General features: G+C 41.4%; 1 protein-coding gene across 21 annotated transcripts; it reads right to left on the bottom strand.

Annotated features, from left to right (window-relative positions):
* Positions 1–429: 429 nt before the first annotated feature.
* On the bottom strand, positions 430–22,586 carry MFF (mitochondrial fission factor). Of its 21 annotated transcripts, XM_088170746.1 has the most exons (12): positions 22,427–22,567; positions 19,841–19,926; positions 18,234–18,307; positions 17,938–18,155; positions 16,943–17,115; positions 15,888–15,976; positions 12,288–12,362; positions 9,023–9,181; positions 6,643–6,660; positions 3,588–3,650; positions 1,437–1,521; positions 430–1,082 (listed from the first exon to the last, which is right to left on the bottom strand). In XM_088170746.1, the coding sequence occupies exons 4-12, from the start codon at positions 18,152–18,154 to the stop codon at positions 951–953; spliced, it is 1,011 nt and encodes a 336-aa protein (XP_088026872.1). In that variant the 5' UTR covers position 18,155; positions 18,234–18,307; positions 19,841–19,926; positions 22,427–22,567; the 3' UTR covers positions 430–950. The 21 variants fall into 21 exon arrangements, with proteins under 21 accessions (XP_088026872.1, XP_088026870.1, XP_088026874.1 ...); XM_088170744.1 differs by lacking the exon at positions 19,841–19,926 and having other exon boundaries at positions 22,427–22,586; XM_088170748.1 differs by lacking the exons at positions 6,643–6,660; positions 19,841–19,926 and having other exon boundaries at positions 22,427–22,586.
* Positions 22,587–22,832: the final 246 nt, after the last annotated feature.

Here is a 22,832-nt window from a genome sequence, read left to right as displayed (position 1 = left end):
TGTGACAACATCGCGCACACAAGGTGGAGCACGAGGCTGAGCAGGGAATGTTTAAACTAAGCCCGGGATCAGGGCAGCCCAGGCTGGCCCCCATCGCCACCACACAGCCTGACACCAGCGCCACAACCTGCAGGGCTGGCACATGCCCACCTGCTGCTTTGGAGCTGTTCAGGCCCCTGCTACTACTTACTTCAAAGACTAATAGTTTACATAAAGTCTGAAATAAATTCTCTTAAAATTATATTAAACAATGGTTTGGGGTTGGGATTTTTTGGAGAGAATTTTATTAAAGATACTACACCAAAATCTTGTACTCCATAATATTTTGATCACTCACAGACCAGCTTGCTTAAAAATGGAATTTATAGAAAAACATCCGCAAAATTAACCTAAAAAAAATACATATTACACACCTCTGGACAATCTGCATGTTAGCAAAGAATTCCTTTTATTACTGAACCTGAACACAAACAAGTAACATACTCATGAAACAGGACACACTCCTTGATTATGGCACACCTCAAAACTACTTGGACTAAAGGAAAACTAGTGCAATTGTTTAATTGCATCTAACAACAGAACAATAAAAATGACTTTTTATTCCTTTGTTTTTGTTTGTTTTTTCCAAACCCATTCCATTTGTTCTCTTCACTCCACAAAGCCCCCAGTGGTTAGTCCTGGAGACCACTCACACTGCATGAAGCAGACTCCCCATGGGCTGGTCCATGTTTACAGAGAAGCATGCAAAGGAGGATACTGCAGCATTTGCAATGCAAATCTATTAAATACGTTATAACTGAACAAGGTGTCCCTTTAACACTGCAATTCTAGAGCCTTTATCTGTGGTGTAAGTTTCCAGTGTATTCATTAAAAAACAGCATAGAATCAAACAGAAACAAGGAATTTTGCAAATTGTGTTTTCAACTAGTAAATCTTTCTGAGAGCTGTGTCTAGCGCCGAAACCAAAGCCAGCTATTGAGTAGCCAGAAAGCTACAGTAATGGAATACATGATCATTTCCCTCTTAGCACGCTCTTTGTTCTCTTCTTCCAGGAGCTGGAGACGGCGATTAAGTTTGATTATCTAAAAACAAATAAAGGCTTTTAATATATTTCATTAAAAGCTGCCACACTTTCTAGAAGTTTCTGAATAACCATGTAAAATTAGTATCTCAAATGGAGGGATGTTAAACAGTTGATAGTTTGACTTTCTGTCTTCAATCAGTAGTGATCAGATCCTGCAGTCCCTGTTATTTAGGAACAGAAACGGAGTCAGATTCTCCAGACTCCCAGAACAATACATAATGTGTGAGGGCAGTCCAGCAGGGCCACAGAGAGGAGCCTTTGCCTTGTTTGTTGTGGGTATCTTTGCAGTCATAGAGAAGACTTTCTCCCCCATTTTACCACTACAGCTTTGTCCTAACCGTGTTTTACATACCTGTCTTCTTAAGGAGGCAGCATCTACGACTGTCATGTCATCTGGTGTCGCCTCGAGTGTCGTATCAAAGTTGGACAGACCGTATCTATCAAATAAAGGAGAGGGCTCAACTGTCTCAGCCATGCAGATCAGCAAGTACCAGATTTTATCAACATTCTAGTAGATGTATATTTTGGTGGTGATGGAGACAAGAATTACAGGTTTTTTTTGCAGCTGTTACAGAGTTGCATTTCAATAGGATCCTAATTGCATAAAGCACAAACACATATGAAGTGGGTAAGTGCTTGACTAAATTCAGGTTGATTGCTCTCCACACTTAAAATTCTCCACACAAACTTCCTGCTGACACACAGTTCCTCAAAAGACTGTTTCCAGTTTACTGATTCATGAAACCTGAACATTGCCTGACCTAAAGTGCCAAAGTTGCAAGAAACCTGGCAAGAGTAGAAATAACCAGACTTGCAAAGTGTCTTAAGCTCAGTACCTACTTCAATATCCCAGGGGACACTTACTGTGATTATGTACCTCAGTCACATTAATCTCTGTATTTTAGGCAGAAAATCTGGAAAACAAAGCCCAGTGCAGAGTCACTCACTGCTTGCCGAACTTTGTGTGCATTAGAAAGTTTGTTCCCAGGGCGCTCTCAGTTTTCTGAATGCAGGAATTTAAGAAGAGCATTATTCCAAATCCAGGACAAGTTAAATAAATACAGAATATTTATTATCAGTTCGAAAGTGGCAGAGAGTCTATATAGGTTTGTATTTTGATCATCCAAGTGCTGGATCTTAACCAGATTCATTTCCAACAACTAACAGGTAAAGCAGTTCCTGGTCTTCCACCTACTTCTGAGCTTCTCACTTTCTGTCTTAAAAAAGAAAAAAAGTTTCCAATATCAGTTCCCCTTGATTTCCTTTCTCATGAGGACCTGTGAACTGCTGCAAATATCTCAAATGGAGCAAAAATACCCAAAAGGACGTTAAGCATTTAATGGTAGTTATAGTCAACTTGAACTAACAAGAATATGAGTAGAATTCCTGGAGCTTGCAGAATGCTCCTAAGTGCAGAAACTACTTTTGCACTGCAGGTTCTTCCATCACTTTCCTGAAACTTCTCTAGAATGGCCACAGCTCAAGCAGCCTCTCTTCTCCCAACAAATTGTCCGGTTTCCACGTATCACTGCCCATCAATACTTTGTTTCTAAATAAGAACTGCTATTTCTACATGAGAGTTGCCCTAGTCTGGACTGTTTTACTTACTCTACAGGTCCTCTGAATACCGAAGAGATTTCTGATGAGGGTCTTTTTGTAGCTGTTTTTTTGTTAGTAGTACATGGTAAAACAATGAGAAAATTCCACCAGACCTACAGCACGGCTGTCCTTCACCCTCTCCTGGGAGAGGAAGCAAGGGTCAGCATTCCAGGGAGATGCACACACCTCCCTCCCAGCTCACATAACAGTGTATCACTGCTGCTCCACAATTTCCAAACCATTCCAAGTGTTAAATCAAGAGGGTACCAGCAAAAAACCCCTGGAGGTATCTCTTGGATCATTTTAGAAACTGAATTCCCGAGTTAGAGAAGAATCACCTGTTTGAATCCAGTTTATACTTTAACACAAATCTAACCTCTATTTCCATGAAAACACTGAAGGCTAAATGGCAAATGGGAAAAATGGACGTGAAAGTATTATTTTTTCCCCATCATCCAGACCATGGGATTATGTGTCAGTCTTTTACCCAGTTCCACTGAAATGATGTCAATCCACCAAGACAACAGCAGTGAAAAGGCCTCCAGCTACAACCAACAAACAGGCTGAGAGCACCTCCAAATTAGGTGAGTAAAGGCCAAGCTTTCTAGCAAGCGCCCTATTAAACAGCAAATACTTGAACTACACAGCTCATGTAATGTAAGAGTCTCCCCTCCCCTCAGGCATTAACCTGAGCCAGAGTTCTGCAGCACATTGTATCTAGCAGACAACTGAGATCTGGGCAAGTGACCTGGATGGGGAAGGAATAAAGGCCTGAAATATCTCAAGAGCTGAGAGGCAGCATAAAAATGGGCGTTGTGTTTTAAAATAACATTTCTGGAAAGAGGGAAACAGAAATCTGATTTCAGTATTAGTGGATCATGACTAACAAAAAAATGCTCTTTACCTGGTGTTGTCATGATGAGGGTTAGAGGAAGTGGTAGCAGCTGACCCACCACGTAACATTGGCCTACAGCAGGATTTTGTAGATTGAAAGCACATGACAGAAACAGGAAATGACAAACAAGAGATAAGAGGTAAAACACAAAGAACAAAGGAACATGAAAATATTTCCAGATATACTCTGTTTCAATATAACTTCTAGAATTTATTTTGTTGTAAATTGCACTTTCATATGTCTCTCATTCATATTTAATTAACACTGAATATTTGTACAGCTAAGACGTGTAAGCAAATTTTTGATGAAGCAGCTTCATTTACAGATGACAAACTATTGGGATAGAAACTAAGGAGAATATTGTTAGCCTTATAAACATGGGAAACTTCAGGTTTAAAAAAAATAATTACCCCCAAAGTCTAAAACCTCACCCAACAATAACAGGAAATCAATTAATGTATTACACATACTTATAAAAGCCCTTTTAATCATCCTCTGCTCCCTGCAGGGAAAGGGGAGATTTGCCTTTCCTGTACTCATCTATGCTAGCTGAAAATCAGAAGACTTGGGCTGGCAGCCTAAGGGCCGTGTGTAGTCTGAAGAGAGGTAGATCTCTCCAGGGAGAAGTGACTACAGGCTTCAAGCAGATGTCTTGAACAGTGCCTGTGGTAAGGAGGCATTAGGGTTCCACATCACAGGTGTGCAACAAACTCTGCAGGAGCCTAAATTCTCTTTTCAATCTCTCTCATTTTATCAATGCCAACTGGAGAGAGATACTTGCACCATGCATTTAACCCACGTATACTGCAAAGACAAAGAATCTAGGTATGAAAATCTTTCCAGCAGGTCTGTGTAGGAGGCAGAGCCTTGGGGCCAAGGTGGCTGGGAGAACACTGTGCCCTGGCCTGAAACCAGCCAGAACCATGCAAAAATGTCACAGGCACCAGCTTCACTTCAAAAGATCTGGATCTAGGAGCCTTGGCAAACTCTGCTACCTGACAACTACTTACTGGGACCAGCTCCTAGTCTAGTTAGCAGCACAAGTGCACACCACAATGCTCTCCTCTCAGGCACTTAGGCCAGCATGATGTGTTTTACAAAACAGAAAGCCCAGTCTCCGATATGTGCAATGTAAAATGTTCTTACCTAAATGTACATGGTCTCACAGAAAGTTATCAAAAAAAGCACTATTCCTAACCAGAGAAATAATTAGCTGGTCTAAAATCTTCTCTGACAGATGCTACAACTAAATACTTTGAGACAGGGTATGAAATCGAGCAAACTATGGAGAAGGTCACAGAATTTCTCTGAGAACTTAGGCCACCTGTAAATAACAGGCAGATCTGTGAATGCCAGTGCCAGTACCCAGCAGGCACCTCCCACACAATCTGACACAAACATTTGGACTCTGTGTAATGAGAACAAGAGTCTCAAGCACTCTCTAAAGTCAGCCTCTCTGCTATCTTTTGGCAAACAAAGATTTATAGCTGTTGTAGAATTAGCCAATCCTAATTCACAACTGCTCTTCCCAAGGAAAGCCACAGGCTTGGAGACAGCTGAGGGCTACAGCAAGGCACAAACCCAGAGCACTCTGGGATCTGTGCAAGTCAGGAACTTAAACTAAAGTCTGAACTGACTTCCCAACACAGCTAGGCTGTTAGGAAGTTGCAGGTGATTTCTTCCTTTTCTTTACAGTTCACATTTAATTTCATTACAGGTTGACCCAAAAGGAATACCACAATATTGCCCCACCTCTTCTACTTCCTTGGTTTTTTCTATCAACAGATAACTGATTACATAGATCACAGTGGCCTCATAACTGAGAACCTCACCCCAAAATTAGCAGCAAGTTTTTTGGGAAATACAGAATGTCAAGTATAATATAGGCAGCCGTTAAATGTTTGTCCTTCTTTAAAAAAATAAGCGTACATTACAACTTGGAATTTTCTGGCTACTTCTGTCAATTCCATCTTAAATATTAGTGCATAACCAGAAGAAGCCATAACACCAAGGTCATATGTACTCCCTGCAAATACAGCTGCAACCTCAGACTTGAAGGGAATGCTCAGGAATACAATCTAATACCAGTGGGAAAACAGGCAGTAAGGCAAGGAGCAACTGAACCTGCTCTGTCTTCTGCTGCTTCCACAGGGAAGATGCAACCCTAAACACACGGCCTGGGAGGAAAACAACAAGGGGTGGACAATTCAAGAACCTGGTTCCAGCTTCCATCATTCCTGTGCCTGTGAGTGGAGGACTGGGGCCAGCACACACTCTGCTGAGCAGAGGCAGCAGCTGTGCTCAGCTCTGGCTGAACTGTGAAACAGCTCTGCAAGTGTCAGCAAGGCCATAAGAATGGGCATTGGATAAAGGGGTGTGCTCTGGACATGAGCTGGGTGAGCTCCTGAAGTACAGACAGGACTGGCTGGCTCAAAGGGCTCCCCTTGCCTGTCCCAGTGCTGCCAGCAGTACAGCAAAGCTGGGGCTGCCTTTCCCAGCCTCCTTCATCTACACACCCATCCCATTTCCCTCTGAACTAATTATTACTCCAGGCCAGAGTCAAGTGTGGCCCTCTTTGATGGTCTTAACTCACTTCCCATTTTATTTCTACAATGAAAAATATCATTAACTTTCTCAATATAAAAAATGATCTTATAAAACCTCAGGATATGATTATGTGGGTGGAGTTTAGCATTTAAAAAGGACAGTGTCTTTTTAGAAAGGCCTACCCTAAAGAAAGGAAATGATAAATTGCCAGGCTCTTTCCTCCATGCTCTTTTCCTCCTCAAGAGATGAAGAACAGTTTAGATAAAGTACAGATTTCAAAACAAGTCTGTAGAGATATGAAATTGTCTCTTTTTCCTGCATTTAAGACATCACTAAAATCTCCTTAAATGCGTGGAGTTTTCTAGGGGCTTGTTTGTTTGGCTGGTTTGTTTTCAGATTTTCTTCTGCTGCCTAGAGCATAAAAGATCAATCTTTAAAGGTCACTAGGAGTAGACCCTACAGTCATTCCACAGAAATTTAAACAGAAAAATGGTTAGAACTAGAAACCAAAACTGACCTATTGTCCTTGTCCAAGCTGAAGGAAATGCAAGAGTAAATAGTGATCATTAAATTGTTGCTCATTTAAATAACTCTTTATGTGAGCAGTGCTGGCTGAGCTAGGCATAATTCATTATCTGCAGCAGTACCATCAGCACCTACCGTTAGCAGTTTTAGTAGATTGGAAAATGTTTGGGGAAAAAAAAAAAAGACAAGCTATAAAACAAGTTAAAAATATTTCCAGTGAGTAATACACAGCCAGATCTTGTTAGTTTTAAAAGATCTCTTCAAGTATTAAGCATAAAATGTTAAAATAGGTAAGGCTTTGAGATAGAAAGCACATTACACAGAGCAAAAGAACAGAGTGCAGGTTTGGAGCAATTTTAAATGAACAATATTTTGCAACCATGCAAGTGGATCATCCAAATTTCACATTCCCACGCCAGCTGTAATGGTGGGTGTCTAAGCACCCAGCCACAAAGAATACACTTTCACCTTATTGAAAAGTTCATTATTTTAGCACCTATTTATTCATAGGTGACTAGAAACAGGTTTCCCATCCCTTCTAGGAGGGTTAGTAAGAACACCTCAAAAATTAACTCAATCCAGGATGAATAATGCAGCTTTTGAAGTATACAGAAGCCTAGATTTTTTTCTGATAATTTAACTAAGTTGAAAGTGTATGTATGTATACGGATTTTTTTTCCAGAATCCAAGAAAACACGGGCAAGAGAAACCAGGAATAAAACCTGTTAGCTTCACTGCAGACTGGGAAAAGGGCTGCAGCTCCAATCTATGTTTTAACAAGGACTCTTGTTAACTCAAGATCCAGAAGTGTTACTTTTCATAGACAGTACAGCTTTTTCTTATCTGGGAGCTTTAATTTGGCAAAATCAATTTATAATTTTACAGTTTTAATACTGATAAGGAAAAAAGTATTGATGCCCAACTCTTGATAGATAGGCATCAAAATTTTAACAGCTACAGCCTGGTATTTCACAGGATTAAGTAATTCATTAGTTAAGCACCCAGCTCACAGTATTTCAAGGGAAAATTTTCTATGCAGCTAATTTTGTTTGTTTATCTGAGTCCCAGTTTATGAACACAAAGGCCAGCAAGACTGGAGTTCTTTACAATTCAGGAATGTTAATATGGGCATTTATATACTGTCAGGTCAGCAAACATGGTGAGCTACAGGAGGTGCCAGTTTGGAAAATGACTGCAAACACACAGACATTCACAGTAAGATTGGCTTGAGAGTCACATTTCATGACCAAAACAACTAGAAAGCAAATAATTTAAACTTCACACTGCACACAGTAAGTGTATTGCTGAGATATTAGCAGAGGCAGATGGCAAATTTCAAAGAACTTGCTAGCACAGGCCACACTGAAGGACTGCAGGAGAAATGAGCAGTTCCTCCCAGTGTTCTAACCAATTATTTCCACTTATTCAACCTCCTGGCCAGCCCCAGAGGTCTGAGCCATTGCACTGGAGACTGTGCAATTGTTACTTGAACTTCTGTGCTGGCATACAACTAACATGGAAATAGCTTTTGGTAAAAGAATATTGCCATTATTAGTCTTTGGGACTGTTTCTATAGTGTTAAACACGCCAGTCTTGGAACGCTTCCAAATCCCAAATCCAGACAGTCCAAGGATACACCAAGTGAGCAAAACTCCACTGAAGAGAATGGAGATAACTAACCAGGGATTGCCATGAGGCTTGTTCTGGCTCATTACTCACCAAGTGTCAGGTTATCCATAAAATCAGAGGAACAACAACTCCTAAGTGTCTCCTGCCCTTTTTTGCTCTCAGCATACAGGGTAGCCACCATAAGTCACATGGCCACCAGAGAGAATAATTCCATAAACCATAATTACATGTGTATAACATATATATAAATATAAACCATAACCTTTGCAAGTCTTGACACATTATCGAAGTAGTTTACAATGCCTTCTAATATTCTATTCTGTTTCTACACAATTTTTTAATGCTTTATGACATCATCAACCCAATCTTATTGATTTGCACCACTGCTCACCAACAGAAAAGCAGAAGGCAAGGCTTGTAAATTTGCAGGCTCAGGGTCAAGTATTAATTGCAGAATATGCTGATAATCTCAGAACAGCACAACCCCTTGCAGCCACAGGCTAACCCTTCCTATTAAGATTTTTATTTGGAAGGAAACCAAAAGAATCCTAGATTTGAAACAGAAGCATTTTGAAATGTGAATTTTGGACATTTAAATTGCTTATGAATAGTAGAAAGCAAAGGAAAGCGAAAGCAAATAATTTCATCTCATCATTGTGTAAACAGAAACCAAACTCCACTAAAAAAAAGAAGAAAAGAAAACAAAGCAGCAGAAGCTGGCAGAATCAGTGACAACCAATCACCTGCGGTTTTCATCCAGCACATCCAAGACCTGCTGGTAAGCCCTACGAGTGGAAGACTGGATAAACGACAAAATGCCACGAGCAGAGTAAAGATTAATTCCATCTTCAGGTAACATATTGGGAGGACAGACACGAGCCTGTTGCAGTGATGGGGTCACACTGTTCATACAAGCACAGTTAATGAAGAGAGAAATACTAGAGTCAGATTTTAAATGAAAAAAAGCTTTTCAGATAGACACCATTCCAAAATGCTTATTGCTTGCTTTTGGTTTACCCTTCTCCCACCAATGTAAGCTAACAGTCCCAAATTCCAGTAGTGTGGGGATTATGAGCTGCATTTACACACGTTCATCAGAAACAAACACAGGCAGTAATAAGGACACATTTTGCTCTGTTATACAGGTTAGTCCAAGAAAGTGCTTGTACAGCTAAAACTGTACCTGCTGAAATCAGTGTTCAAGTCCCCACAGACATCAATGAGAGTTTTTACAAGCATTGGCATTTTAAGAAAATCCTACACATAATCTCTTTTCAGAACACAAGCCTTTTTCAGTAAGGAGAATCTCACACAGAATCCCTTCAACACAATTTTTGGGAAGTTGTGATCAAGACAGTATTTTGATTTGCACATGAACAAATTTAAAAGCAAACTGCAACAAATTCCAAAAAACAGTACAAAATTCACATCCCAGTGACAACAAATTACATGATATAACTTGTTGACTATGATGGAAAAATATTGTTTAAAATAGGCAGTACTGAAATTCAAACATGGCCATTTGCATTATACCACACTTTACCAGAGAGAAAATAGTTTTGATAAACTGCCTATGATTTGCTTATGTTTCTTTACATTCAAAGTGAATAGTCACTTCCTGCACACAGCAAGACTTTTTTTTTTTAAATCTGGAAATTTTATTAGAGGTGAGATGCTTTTTTAATAGGAATTAGTGTTAACTTAATTGTAAATATTAACACACATGCAAGCCACGTGCACACTGCTGTACCCTTTAAATCTTGGGTTAGTTTTCATCCCTAGATTAGCACCCATAATTCAATGCATTTCCTTGCCACTTGTGCTTTGCTACACCAGCTTTGGATTTAAAATGTTAATCTTTTTGACATTGGTGTTTTAATAAAACATTAATGCTGAGTACTTGGAAGTTGGTTTGATATTTGGCTAATCTCTAGCTGGGTCAGAATTCTGTGGCTACTCTGACTTTGAGCAGAGCTGCTCTGCACGTGGCTGGCAGCAAGATCACAAAAGTGAGACAAAGTTCCACTGAACAGACTGAAGCAAAGAATGTTACATGAATGTCACCTCACCCACGGCAGAGCTCAGCCATCCTGGGCTCCAAGGGACACTCACAGACTGCAGCAGCTGGGGCTTGGCTGGCACTGGTCACTGTTTGCTACCTCAAGAGCAGGTACCTTTTCAGGCTGCCACAGACTACACTTCAATAAACATTGAGTTGCTTCCTTACAGCTTTTATTGTTCTCCCATACTTGTGGAATCCACCTTTCTTCTGTATTTATGCCGAGTTCTACTTTGTAATCAATAGTAGTGGTCACATCCACACATTTTACTACGGAATTGCACTAGAAATGCCAATATTCAGAAGAAAAATATCAAGCAGCAGGGCAAGTTCAAAATATTGCAACTAAAATGAATTTATCAGAAGTTTTACTCCTTATGGATTTGCCAGATTGAGGCAAACAAAGGAAGAGTTAACACTTGAACTCACAGTACGTTTTACATTAAAACTAATTTTTCCTGTACATCAGAGATGTACAGAATAGGGTGAAAGACAACTTAAAAAAAAAAAAAAAGGTAGCAAATAATATTTAAACATATAGCAATACAGAAAACATTGTGGAGTTACTGTTGTCCAGAATGGTGTTACTATAAATACTACAGTAACGATATCTGCATACACAGATTTCTGTATATACTAAAAATATTCTAAAAAATTTAAAAGCAAAACAAAAAAAACCCAACCAGTTTTAACTAAAACTATACAGAATTCTCTAGAATTAAGTTACGTGTACTGACTAAATTCAAAGTTATATAATAAGGAAAAATCAAAAAATAAGAATAATTCTATGAAGGGCACAAAGGCCATGATGGGGTGGATAGAGAAGCAAAATTTTTCTTTTATTTTCCTTTTTCAGGATTTGAAATTGCTGTCCTGTAAACATCTGGCAATCCTTTGGACGATGTCAGAGACCATGTAGAAGAAATATTATGAAGCAATTACCTGATAGACAAATCAGCCCAGATAACAGAAGAAAAATCCATCTCTGCCATAAGGAAATTTTCTAATATGTAGTATGAGCACTTATCCTTAGACATTGTGGCCATCCCCCTTCCCTCCTCCATTCCTAGTGAAATGGTCTTAGTTGTAGGTATAATTTGCTTCTCGTGTCTGAAAAGAATTCTTATATACAGCTCCACTGATTTTATTCCTCCCTGGTTACAGACACCAGTCAATTTCAGAGCTCAGAACCAAACCAAACAAGATGAAATTACAGACATTACTATGAGAGAGCACAGTAGCATTTTGCTATATGCAGTTTTTAGCTTAGCAGTAATCTCCCCTAAACCTTCTCAATGCATTTGTGGTGTATACAGGCTTTATTTCAGGTATTTCTCTGACTTGTAGTTCTGGTAGTATCAAATGAGAGGTAAACAGATTTAACTAATTAAGGTTACTTTAAATTCAAGCATATAGACAGACGTGCACATCATTACCTTTTCCTCCATGACTTGCATGAAGAACAGAATTTCTCAAACTGTGAAATTGAACTCTCTAGAAAGATGTGTTATTGTAAGGAAAAGGCTGGAGCAAAAAGAAATTAAGTGCTGCCCACTTTTCCATGCACATTTGGTGGTTTGGTGATTTTCAGTACAGAAGTGGAATCCTTGTATTCAGCATTGGCTGGCAATAACCAACAAAAAACTTTGTTTCTCCAGCTACTCCAAACTAGCCAAAGAACAAAGTATCAAATGAATTAAAGCTATTTTGAAATTTACTTGTCCCTTTCTTTGGCTGTCAGGTGTTTTTCCCTATGCTCTTTACAGAGGGAAACAATTTGGCGAAGTTTGAGAAACCCTGGAGCAAAATTAGAAACCACACATACAGTGTAGCTGTTTCAAATTTTATATTCTAAACTACAGGTACTTAGTCAGAATATTAGTAGTGCAGAGAGCTACAGAATTAAACACACTCTTGCTTTTCATATACCAGGTAATGTTCAGGCTTACGTGCAATCCTTAGTCGAAAGAGGTGACTGGAACCGTGGCATTTTATTTCTTGGGACAGTATCTGATCTGTGCCACCTTGAATAATAATTGTAATCTCTTAAGTAAGCATCCATAGAAATAGAGGGGTTGTAATTTAGAGAGCTGTCATTATTGCTACACAGTTATTGTACCAGCAGGTACTTGTTAGTCCCAGGATTTCTAAGAGCATTAGAGAAACGCATTACTGACTTTAGTAAAGCCCAGCTGCCAAAAAAATTCCTCAGAACTGTCTCTGCACGCAACGGGATGACAAGAAGAAAAAGGCAATGGAAGAGAGACCACTATTTGTGCACTATATGTGTGCCAAGAACACAGTGACAGGGAGCCCAGCCAACTCAGACTTGCAAATCTATTCCAGAATGTTTAATTTTGTCACTTTCTAAGTCAAGCACTGTAATTTCACACAGTGCATCTGAATATTTCGTCCAAGGAGGACAACAGTGCCCAAGACTAAAACTTGAGAAGTGTAGTCATATTTTGAAAACAAAGGTTTTCAAAGGCAGTGCTCCAAGCACATCTTCAATCTTCATCACAGCATATGAACAGTCCATGTGAACTTCCTTTTCTATTTGAAGATGTGAACTAAGCCAAAGCACAAAAACAAAGAGCCGATTTTTGTCAAGGTAGAGCACCACAACATTTGTTAGTGCAGAAGTAAACTATTTTTTCAACCAACAACACTGGATTCAAGAACTTTAGGAGCAGCTAGTTTCTTCTATTTTTTGTAATTAACTGGAAAATTATTATTTCCGGATGGTAAAGGAATTTCAAGGTGATATGAGGCAACAGCTGCAGAACTAAATTTTCTGTAGTGCAAAGAATAGATTTACATGAAACTCGTCATTTTTTTTGCAGTTTATACTATATGTCCTGAGGGCTTAAACTGTGAGGAAACAAGAGCCAAGAGTTTACATTTTCACCAAGTACAGAAGGCCAGGCCTTTCTGCACTTGTGGGAGCCACACAAGGTCCACTGTGACCGTGGAGTTTTTACAATCTGAATTCCTAGAACATTCTCCTGAGAGTTAGCCAGGTACAAAGTCATGTTCTCCACTTGGAGAGTGACAAAACCTGGATGAAGGAGAAATGTCAGACTCAGCATCAGAGTGCCATAGCATGTTCAAAGTGATTTCTTTCTTTGGATCATACTGAATCAGAAGAAACAATTATGACAGAGAAAGAAGCCATTTCTAGGAACCTCTGTGATTTCAAAGCAGATGATCTAACACTAGACAAAGCACAACTTCTGTCATAAGAGGGAGGACAAGAGAAAAATGAAGTTCTATTAAAATACATTATCTGCAGGTCAGAAGTGCAGAATACTGCAAAGAAGAAGGATATCTTCCACATGGGCAGTAGAGATTACAGATCAGAAGGCTCAATATCATCTAGCTGTTATTTATCTTACAAGCAAGAGAAGAGATCCTGGTTCAATCAAAAAGATACAATAGAAGGTGCTTGGCATTGGAATTATGAATTATTTGACAGTCCTTATCAAGCACTAGCACGGGCATCAAGTGAGGAAAACTAATCTCCAGGTGTGTCATAATTTCCTGGCTTTTGTAAATGATAACTGAGTTATGCCAGCTGCCAGTTATATGTTCCTTTATCACAGCCTTTCTAAATTTACAGGACTCCACGTGTTTATTGTATTGCTAAGCCTCTGAAAGATTGATAGTAGATTAAAATACTGTGACAGCAAATAACATTCAGACCATGTAAACCCAGTAATTCTATATATAACTATTGAGTGACAGCAAAGCACATGGGCGAATTTTACAGATTTGGGATTTTCAGATTCAAGAAGTCCGGAAGTGTGAGAAATCTGACAGCAACTACAGGCAGAGCTAATCTTACTATTTTCTCAGATGGCTGGCATGGCCCACGACTTTTGGAAGAGTAAACTAACACTGGGATCAAGTGTAAAGCAATTTCAAGAAATTGCAAGAATTTCTTTACCATCTGTTTTTTCCTTTTAGAAAAAAAGTGACTTTTATTTAAGTGCAATACATCAAGGACTGGCAAAGCTGAGCTGGCAGCATCAAAGGGAGAGATGCTTCCACAGGAAGCTCCCATCACATGAAGACCATGGTACTCCAGCATGCACTGTGTCCAAACTACCAGACGGGCAAAAGAAAGCCATTCTGAAGTAACATTGCTGTGTGACCAGTCCAATGGGACATTACTGGATACCAGAGTATCCAGTACTGTGACACTCCAGGGAACTTGGACAGTGAGGAGGCTGATAGAACACCCAGAGACTGAGCTGATCAGGACCTTAAAGATGGGAATCGAAGTTTTGCTGCCAACTCAGGAAGTTTGTGTGACTCTGCAGACCTGAGCACCTAGACATGTACAATCTTTAAACCTGCATGAACCAAAAGTCTGACCAAATAAGAAGGGAAAGATATGAAACAATATTTCCATGAATATCTGGAAGAGAAGAAGTATAACATATCTGGAACGTGCATCAGAGTACATTTCATTTTAGCCAAATTAACAGGTAGTACACACAGTACCTCCTAGTGCCCCTGATGTAAATAGAAGAAAACAGGCATTTCTAGGGCATAATTCACTTGATCTACTTTAAACTAAAAATAGGGAGACTCTAAGTAGGCTATGCACTTCTTTCCCTCTAGTTACTGAAAATTTATTTTGATGATGATTTAGCAATAGTGTTATACAGTCTACTGTATTGAGACAGATGAATCCCGTATTTCAAATCTTAAATCTAAAGCCTTTCCTAAGGCAAGTATTCCTTATGGCAGCTGTATTAAAACTTGGATATAAAAGATTCCTAAGTGTTATATTACAAAACCAGTTATTTCCAGGTGGTAAGATGCTGTCACTCACACTAAGCCATGATTAATCCAAGACTATCATATCTAATAAAAACATACAGACATGCATGTCTTCAGAAGGCACCCAAAGAACTGCTTCCTTGGATGGTAACAATAGGTGAAGTTTCCAATTCTAAATGCTCCTTGCTATTTTAGTCCAAAAAGATTAAGATATATATACACTCACAGATCCAATACATGAAGCACAGTGACACCACAAAAAAATTACTTATTCTAATATTTATGAGGAAATAAAAGTATTTCTTCTCCTATGAATGAAAATCATTGTAATATTAACAGTGAGAGAATTGGGAATATTTTGATGCACAAAGAACTCAATTTCCTGAAAATTCAGGGAGAAAAAAGTATTATACCAACTCAGAAACTGAAAAATCTCCTGAAATAACAATTCCTGGTGAAACCAACTGTGAGCCCATAAACACTTCCACTCATCCACTGCAAGAGGTCACCTCCCTAAACAAAACCCATAGAAAAGAAGAACAAGGTTGGTGTTACAACAGTTAAAATGCTGCTCTTGCCACAACATAGAAAACGTTAGTTGGGAAAAGGCAGCGAGGAGGATGCCGGGAGGGAAGGGAAGGGAAGGGAAGGGAAGGGAAGGGAAGGGAAGGGAAGGGAAGGGAAGGGAAGGGAAGGGAAGGGAAGGGAAGGGAAGGGAAGGGAAGGGAAGGGAAGGGAAGGTGTCCCAGGGCTGCACTCACACGGAGTCGTTGCGGGCCAGCTGCCCGTTGTGCCGCGTGGCGTTCTCGCTCATGGAGCGCTCCCTCTTCAGCCTTCCCAGCGAGCGCACCTGCACACGGAGCACAGCACACGTCAACGCCACGGAGCTCCAGGACACAGCGCTGGGCACGGGAGCTCCGTCAGCCACGGCTCACCTCGCACACACGGGCACGCTTTCACGGCTTTCACAGGGATTGTGAGGAAAACAACTGGTGACAGACCTGATGCTGCTACATGGAAAATCGAGCTCCAAACTCACTGCAATCCTGTTGTTACCTAGCTGTGTGACCTGATGCCAAAATTATGAACCAACAGAATTTTGAATATTTTCTGGAGATACTCAAAGCCCTCTGGACACAATCCTGAGTAACGTGCTCTAGGATGACCCTGCTGAGGGAGGCTGGACTAGATCAACTCCAGTGGTCCCTTCCAGCCTTACCCATTCTGGGATTACTTCCTACCACCAGAGATAAATACATTTATGCTGTATTTTATAAGTCTATAGAATATGAAGCTTCATAAATTATTTTCCATTTTTAAAGTGTCAGTTGCCATTATTTAGCTGGATGTCAATGTCATACCATACTTTGAAGCTGTTTTCTTCAGAGTTTTGTTAAAACTCATTAGTTCTGTGTGGTGTTACGTCATCTGGCTATGAAGTCCAGAAGTTAACCACATACATTATAATGCATAACTACATACATTACAAGAATTTTATATTTTTCTGATACTCTGTAAATCAAAAACAAACCTTGTAGCTTTCTCTTCATCACAAGGATTTTTTTTGTTAGTATTTTGAGTAGTTATGACTTTATTTTTGTAAGTAGTGAGTAAGCTTACTGAGCATGGCAATCCCAGGCCATCTGCCACTTCAAAGTCTAAACAGAACTACTATAGCGCTAATAAAAATTTTTTTTATTTTCCCAACATATGTCAGCACCAAGTTGATCTGCAGCACAGTAGAGAAATCATTGGTCATTTCACTTTCTTTAGTAGAATGCTTCTCATCTAAGGAAAAAGCAAAATAAGTACTGGCCTCTTCACTTTGAGGTGTCTGCTGTGGAGGTTTTTCTAGGTCCAAAAAATCTAGTGGTCGATCACTAAGAGAAATAACACGGGGAGGAGTTTTCAATGCCAGTGGTTTGAATGGAGTAGACTGAAGAATGTCAAGGTCTGCTGGTCTGGAAAATGGAATGTCTTCACTATTACCTGCAAGAACATCAGTTGTCAATAGAAAGCAAATTGTTCTGAGGCCTGAAGGCTTAATGTTCAAAAGGACATCACAGCAGTAATTTCTCCTGCCTGTGCCAAATGATAAAGTATAACTTTCTTTAACAGGTCTGCTAAAAACTACTGTTAAAAGTGCTAATAAAGACCACATTGGCTTTTATTTGAGTAGTTTCTCTGAGGACAATGATCCTGAGTAACCCTGAACCACATCAAACCGTTATGCAAGTGAGAGCACTCAAGACACAGTCCCACCAGTGGCGTCTTTGGGGACATCAATGCACAAAATATATGCATGTCACACATTTTGCAAACTGTTAGACCTTCAGCATTTCTAGATCTATCACTGTAAAGCCCATAACCACAAATACTAAAGTAATATTGATAGAGTCCACTCAGGCAGATTCTTAACAAAATTTGCATTCTGATTAAACTCAAACACATTTTGCATGACAAATATAAAGTCCATCCCCAAAACTAGCTATAGTTACTTTAGCTTACAGTTAATTACTAAAAATCAGGTGCAAATCAATAAACAGTAATTTTTTTTCTCCAAAAATAACATAGTAAGATGAAACATCAGCAATTAAACCTTCTGTTCATAATTAATTCATCAGCTATCTCCATTATGAGCTACACCAAAACTATTAATGAAACATTTTAAGAAAACTTCACAAGAGCTTTTTAACAGTAGAAAGCATTTTCGGTTGTTCTTTTTAAAATGACATATCAATATATATCTTTTCCATCCAGAAATCTGGGGAGCTAATTTAAGTTTTCACCTGCACTGCGACCCAGACGTACCTGCCACTACAATCCGCTCTGGAACCTGCATGGTTACACTGGCATTTGGAAATCCTTCCTGGCTGTCCTTGTCCAGGTCAGAGTTCTGAGGAGCCACCTTGAGTTTCTCGGGGACCCTCATGCGCTGGCTGATGCCCTCGGTGTATTCCATCTCGTACTGCAGCCGGTTCATCTCTGCCATCTCGGCCGCGGGCGACGGGAACGCGGCCCCGCTCATCCTGCCAAGGGAAGCCACAGCGCTCAGAGCCCGGCTGCCACCCAGCACCACACGGAAACGAGACGCTTTGTTCAATTACCTGGCAAGGGGGAGATCCTAAATGAAGAGTCTTATTTAAAGGAACCAATTCACAGGAACCGTAGTCACAAAGTCCTGAGAGGCGCAGGCAATGAAAGAAGAACAAAGTGATACTGTAGACAATGCTCAAATTGAGGGTCCTCAACTTGAGCCATGACAAATTAAAAAAAAAAAAAAAAATCAAAACAAACCGACCCAGAAATTCCGCAGCTAAGGTACTATTCCTGCACTGTCTGGCAGAAATAGAAACATAAACAAACACATCAAAGAACTGGGAGGATTGATAGGAAATCTATTCAGGATCGGTGAGAAATCAAAATTATTGATTTGCATTTACATAAATCCAGTATACTGATTGTTGAGAAAATGGCTGAAGTCTCACAAAACTGCATGTTGAGGCAGGGAAATGACAGAAAAGATTCAGCCTGAGCAGCAGCCTCCTGCTCACTATCAGTCACCAGATCTTACCCCACCTTACAAGGACAAAGTTCCTTATCAACAGCCTGTCAAATCAGCTTGAAAACTGAGAAAATTCATAACCCTTCCCAAGTGCAGAAATTCTTTTACAGAAAAATATAGAAGTGAGAAGTTTAATCAGCATCTTACTTTTCCTGAACTGATACAAGATGAGGAGGAGAGAGAACAAGACTTTATTTAAACTTGAAAGAGTTTGTCAATACTTTACATATACATTTTCCTAGAAAAGCAGTGGGATTTCAAATGAAGTGGTGGAGGAATTTCCTAGAAACTGGGCTGTGAGAAACTTACTAATGCAGTTGCTGGGAGTTGTGTCAAAGACCAAGGTAACTAGGAGTTTGAAGTTAGATTTAGGGTTGAGAGAAAAAGAAATCCTAGAGCTGTGCCTGGGGCTGGCTGGAAGGGGACCAGCCAGCTGGGAGAAGTTGGTCACCTGAAAGTGGCCAGAGGACCTTGCTGATGGCTCAGACCCAGATAATGGTAATGGGCTGGGTTAAGAGACACCCTGAAGCATTTGGAGCAGGGCTGGAAAGGGGCTTCCAGAGGAAACACTGAGCTGCAAGAACTGGTTGTGGGAAACTTTTCATCCAGGCAATGGCTGGGGGGCTTGTCAACAGCTCACACTGAGATGATGGGGTTTTTTAGGGTTAGAATAGGAAAACAAAGTTTCTAGACATATATATACACGTACACAACATGTAAATACAGCTTTCATGGTAAATCTGCCCATGCAAAGCATAGTATACTCTAGCACAAAATCTTTGAGTGTTGTTGCTTAAGTAGGACCCTAAATGAAGTAACCCATCCTGGCAAAAAGGCAGGGTTTGACATTGAAATTGTAACTACATTCCTTTACTATTTTTGGCAGCAAGGCCACGTCTGTGGCTGCACGTGCACTTCACTGAGCTGAACGTGCAGAACTCAGAGAGCAAAAGGCCTCAGTGCAGAGCAGCCACAAGGCAGGGGAGACAGCCCAGGAGCCCTCCCTTCCACCATCTCAATAAGCAATACTGCCACACTGATCAATAAAACCCTGAATAACCTTCACACAATGCACAGAGGCACAGGGAAGGATCTAGACCGTGCCACACATGAATGCACACACACTGAGAATACCCAAGATGTGATCACCTGGCAGCCCATCCTCCGGCCTCAGTGTTATTCACAAGGCTTCCTGTGACCACAGATCAAAGTATCTCAATCATCTCCAAGTGTCACTGTAGCACAGTAGGAGTACAGGTGATCAGGGAGCAGGCAAAAAGACCACTGTGTAACCTTAAAAAATCAGTTTTACAAGAAATACTTGAAGTGCTGCACATTTAATCCACCTGTATTAATTCTCACTGTTTGTATCGAGTGAAAGTGAAACAACCTGTTTATTTAGGAATAAACACTTTATAGCAGTTCAAGAGGTGCTTAAGGATCTGCCACTTCATGAATTTTAACCTTTTCACATGGAGGTTTTTCATCCCTGCCCTTTGATTTTACAAACTAGATTTGTCCCTTTTGCAAGACATTGGTTAGATCAGCCAGTGACATGAACAAAATACACAGCCTTCTGAGATGTCTACACTCCAAAAGGTGCTTTTCATTTTAACATTGTCTGTGATCAGTAAAGCATTTCCTGATCTCATAAAAATCATTATGTCAAGAGAGTCCAAATTTTAAGAACTTACAATACCCAGAGCATTGACTGGCAACAGCTTCAAGCACCCTTATTGCTCACGTATGACAAAAGGTGTTTCCCTGCTTGCTCACTCTCATTTGGAAACCCTGGCTGGCTCCGACGTTAGTGATGAAGTATCCCTGCCCTGCAGCAGTGTTTGCACCACAGCTTCCCCACAGCCTGGTGTGGCTTTTGGACACAAATCTGCTTGCACAACAACTGCTTCCCAGCTGCAAGGCAAAACATACACAAAACCAGACAGTGGTAAAAAGTATTTATAAACTAAATAGCACTGTGTAGGTTTAGCAGCACTTGTCAAGGACCTACAGATGCAATACCTCACTATCATCCTACTCTTGTCTACTTTGTGCCACTGTGAACTGGATTTGCTGTCAAAGTGATTTCAATTTTTACTCCTTTTTACAAGACAACAGCAAAACAAAAAATAGTGAGATCTCAGCAACACATAAAACATTTTAACGAAGCTTCTGAACAAACCAAAGTTAGGTGTTCTGCAATGTCCTTGTTACACAAAACATTTTACAGAAAGCATTAATAATAAATCAGGAGAATGAGGATTTTAAAATTGATATTTACAGAAATAAGTACTTCTTAAAGAGGCATGATAATAGAAATCTGAGAATGGTAAGACAATAAAAATCTAATCACAAATACAGGACAAATAGACAGAGAACAGCTGACATGCAAATGAGCATCAACAGCATTTAATGAAAGCAAGGAAGGAAGGAGGAAATCCAGAGGATGATAAGGCAAAAGAGAAAGAAAAAGCATGTTCAGAAAGACACAGGAGTACCTCCCTCTCCTAAACAAGAACAGAAGACATGAGGATGAAGCACTGCATAGAAATGTGAGGGACGGTGTTTGGCAGCATTTTGGCCACAATCAGACATTGGCCATATCTGTGCTGCAAGCTGGAATGTTCTGCACAGTGTGGAGCCCAAGATACAAGATGAGCTCTGGTAACATTATAGCTCTGTCAGCACTGAGCTCAGAGGAGGTTTTACAAGCCACACCAAACTGTAGCTTCTCCAGCTCCATTACTGTTTGATCCCGATATGGCTTTCACCGATCCTCTGTTCATGTGCACATAAGCTACGAAGTGTTCCCTTGGCAAGCGTCCAGATACCCTTGGACAAGTAAAAAAGGAAGAGGAAGACAAAGAGCGAAGTTAAGGATACGAATTAAGGACCTATTTCGGGGCCCTATAACTGTCAGAACACGGATCAGTGAACTAACAAAGCATGAACAGAACGCTCTGAGGGAGAGGAGCACCAGCCATAGCCTTAAACGTGGAAAGCTGTTCTGCAAAGTACAGTTATAGGTGCTGAACTTAGACAATACACTAGTGCCTCTCCTTTAGCACTGGGATGACATCAACAAAATGTACCTATTACACACGAGCAAGGCTATATGATCACAGAACACTAAAGGCTGCATTCTTTCAGGTTTGTTTTACTCCAGCAGAATGTTTTAATACAAAAGTATATTAATTTTTTTTTTAATAAGAAAAAAATACTGGCGAACGTTAGAAGAAAAACGTCATTTTGATAACCATTTTTCTGGAACACCCAACTATTCGCTGCGCTGAGGCGGCATTCAAAGCATTCGGAAACAGAGGAACAGAGGGGGCGTAGGTGCTTCCTTCCCTTTACGGGGGTCGGCACGGCGGGCCAGCCCACAGTGTCCGAGGGAATTGGGGAGCTCGCGGCCCCGGCGCTTCGGCCCCCGCGTGTCCCCGGGCGGGGGCAGCCCCCGGCACCGGCGCCTGTCCCGCTGCCGAACGCCCCCACAGCAGCGACCCTGGCAGTGACCCCGCAGCGGGGAACAGCCCGAGGGCCCCGGGCCGGGCGGGGAGCGGTACTGGCAGCCGGGAGCCGGGGCTGAGCGGATACGGGGCCGCGAGGGATACACGGGCTGAAGGGGCTCCGGCTGCGAGCGCGGCCAAGGGCCGGCTGCGGCCCCGCTGGCAGGCCGAGCCCTCCGAGCGGAACTGGGGCCGCTGCCACCAGGCCCCGGCGGTCCGTACTCACCCGGTGCGGCGAGAGGAAGCCGGGGAGCGCTGCCAGCCCGGAGCGCGTCAGGCACCGCGGCACCGCGCCGCGCTCCGCGGATCAGCCGCCAAACGCAGCCTCCGTCCCCATCGGGCTTCCGTAAGGGCCGCGTGTCATGTGACTGGAGGCGGGCGGAAGCGGCTCTCACCGGTGCCTGAAGTATGGAGGAGCCGGGGGCAGCCATCTTTACTGAGGGCAGCCAGGCGCCGCGCAGGCGCGTTGGGGTGCCCGGCAAGGTGACCCGGGGCGCGGCCCCAGCGGGCGCTGCAGAGCAGGATGGGCCAGCCCTGCCCGGCTCTGCGTGGCGCCGCGCTCTGTGCCGCCACACGGAGTGGTGGCGTGTGCCCGGTGCGTGTCCGGGTGCGTGCTGGGCTCTGGCACGGGC

The sequence above is a fragment of the Sturnus vulgaris genome, chromosome 10 (genome assembly GCF_052056855.1).
Source record: "Sturnus vulgaris isolate bStuVul1 chromosome 10, bStuVul1.hap1, whole genome shotgun sequence".
NCBI classification, from domain to species: domain Eukaryota; kingdom Metazoa; phylum Chordata; class Aves; order Passeriformes; family Sturnidae; genus Sturnus; species Sturnus vulgaris.
The sequence above is the reverse complement of the archived record's forward strand: the minus strand, read 5'-3'. Positions and strand labels throughout refer to the sequence as shown.

Excerpts from the sequence above, each read along its gene's own strand:
- MFF (XM_088170744.1), bottom strand. The coding sequence starts at position 18,154 with ATGAGCGGGGCCGCGTTCCCGTCGCCCGCGGCCGAGATGGCAGAGATG. Across the intron at positions 17,116-17,937 it reads AGAGCGGATTGTAGTGGCAG|GTAATAGTGAAGACATTCCA; the intron begins GTACGTCTGGGT and ends ATGTTCTTGCAG. Across the intron at positions 1,083-1,436 it reads CTGCCTCCTTAAGAAGACAG|ATAATCAAACTTAATCGCCG; the intron begins GTATGTAAAACA and ends ATTTGTTTTTAG.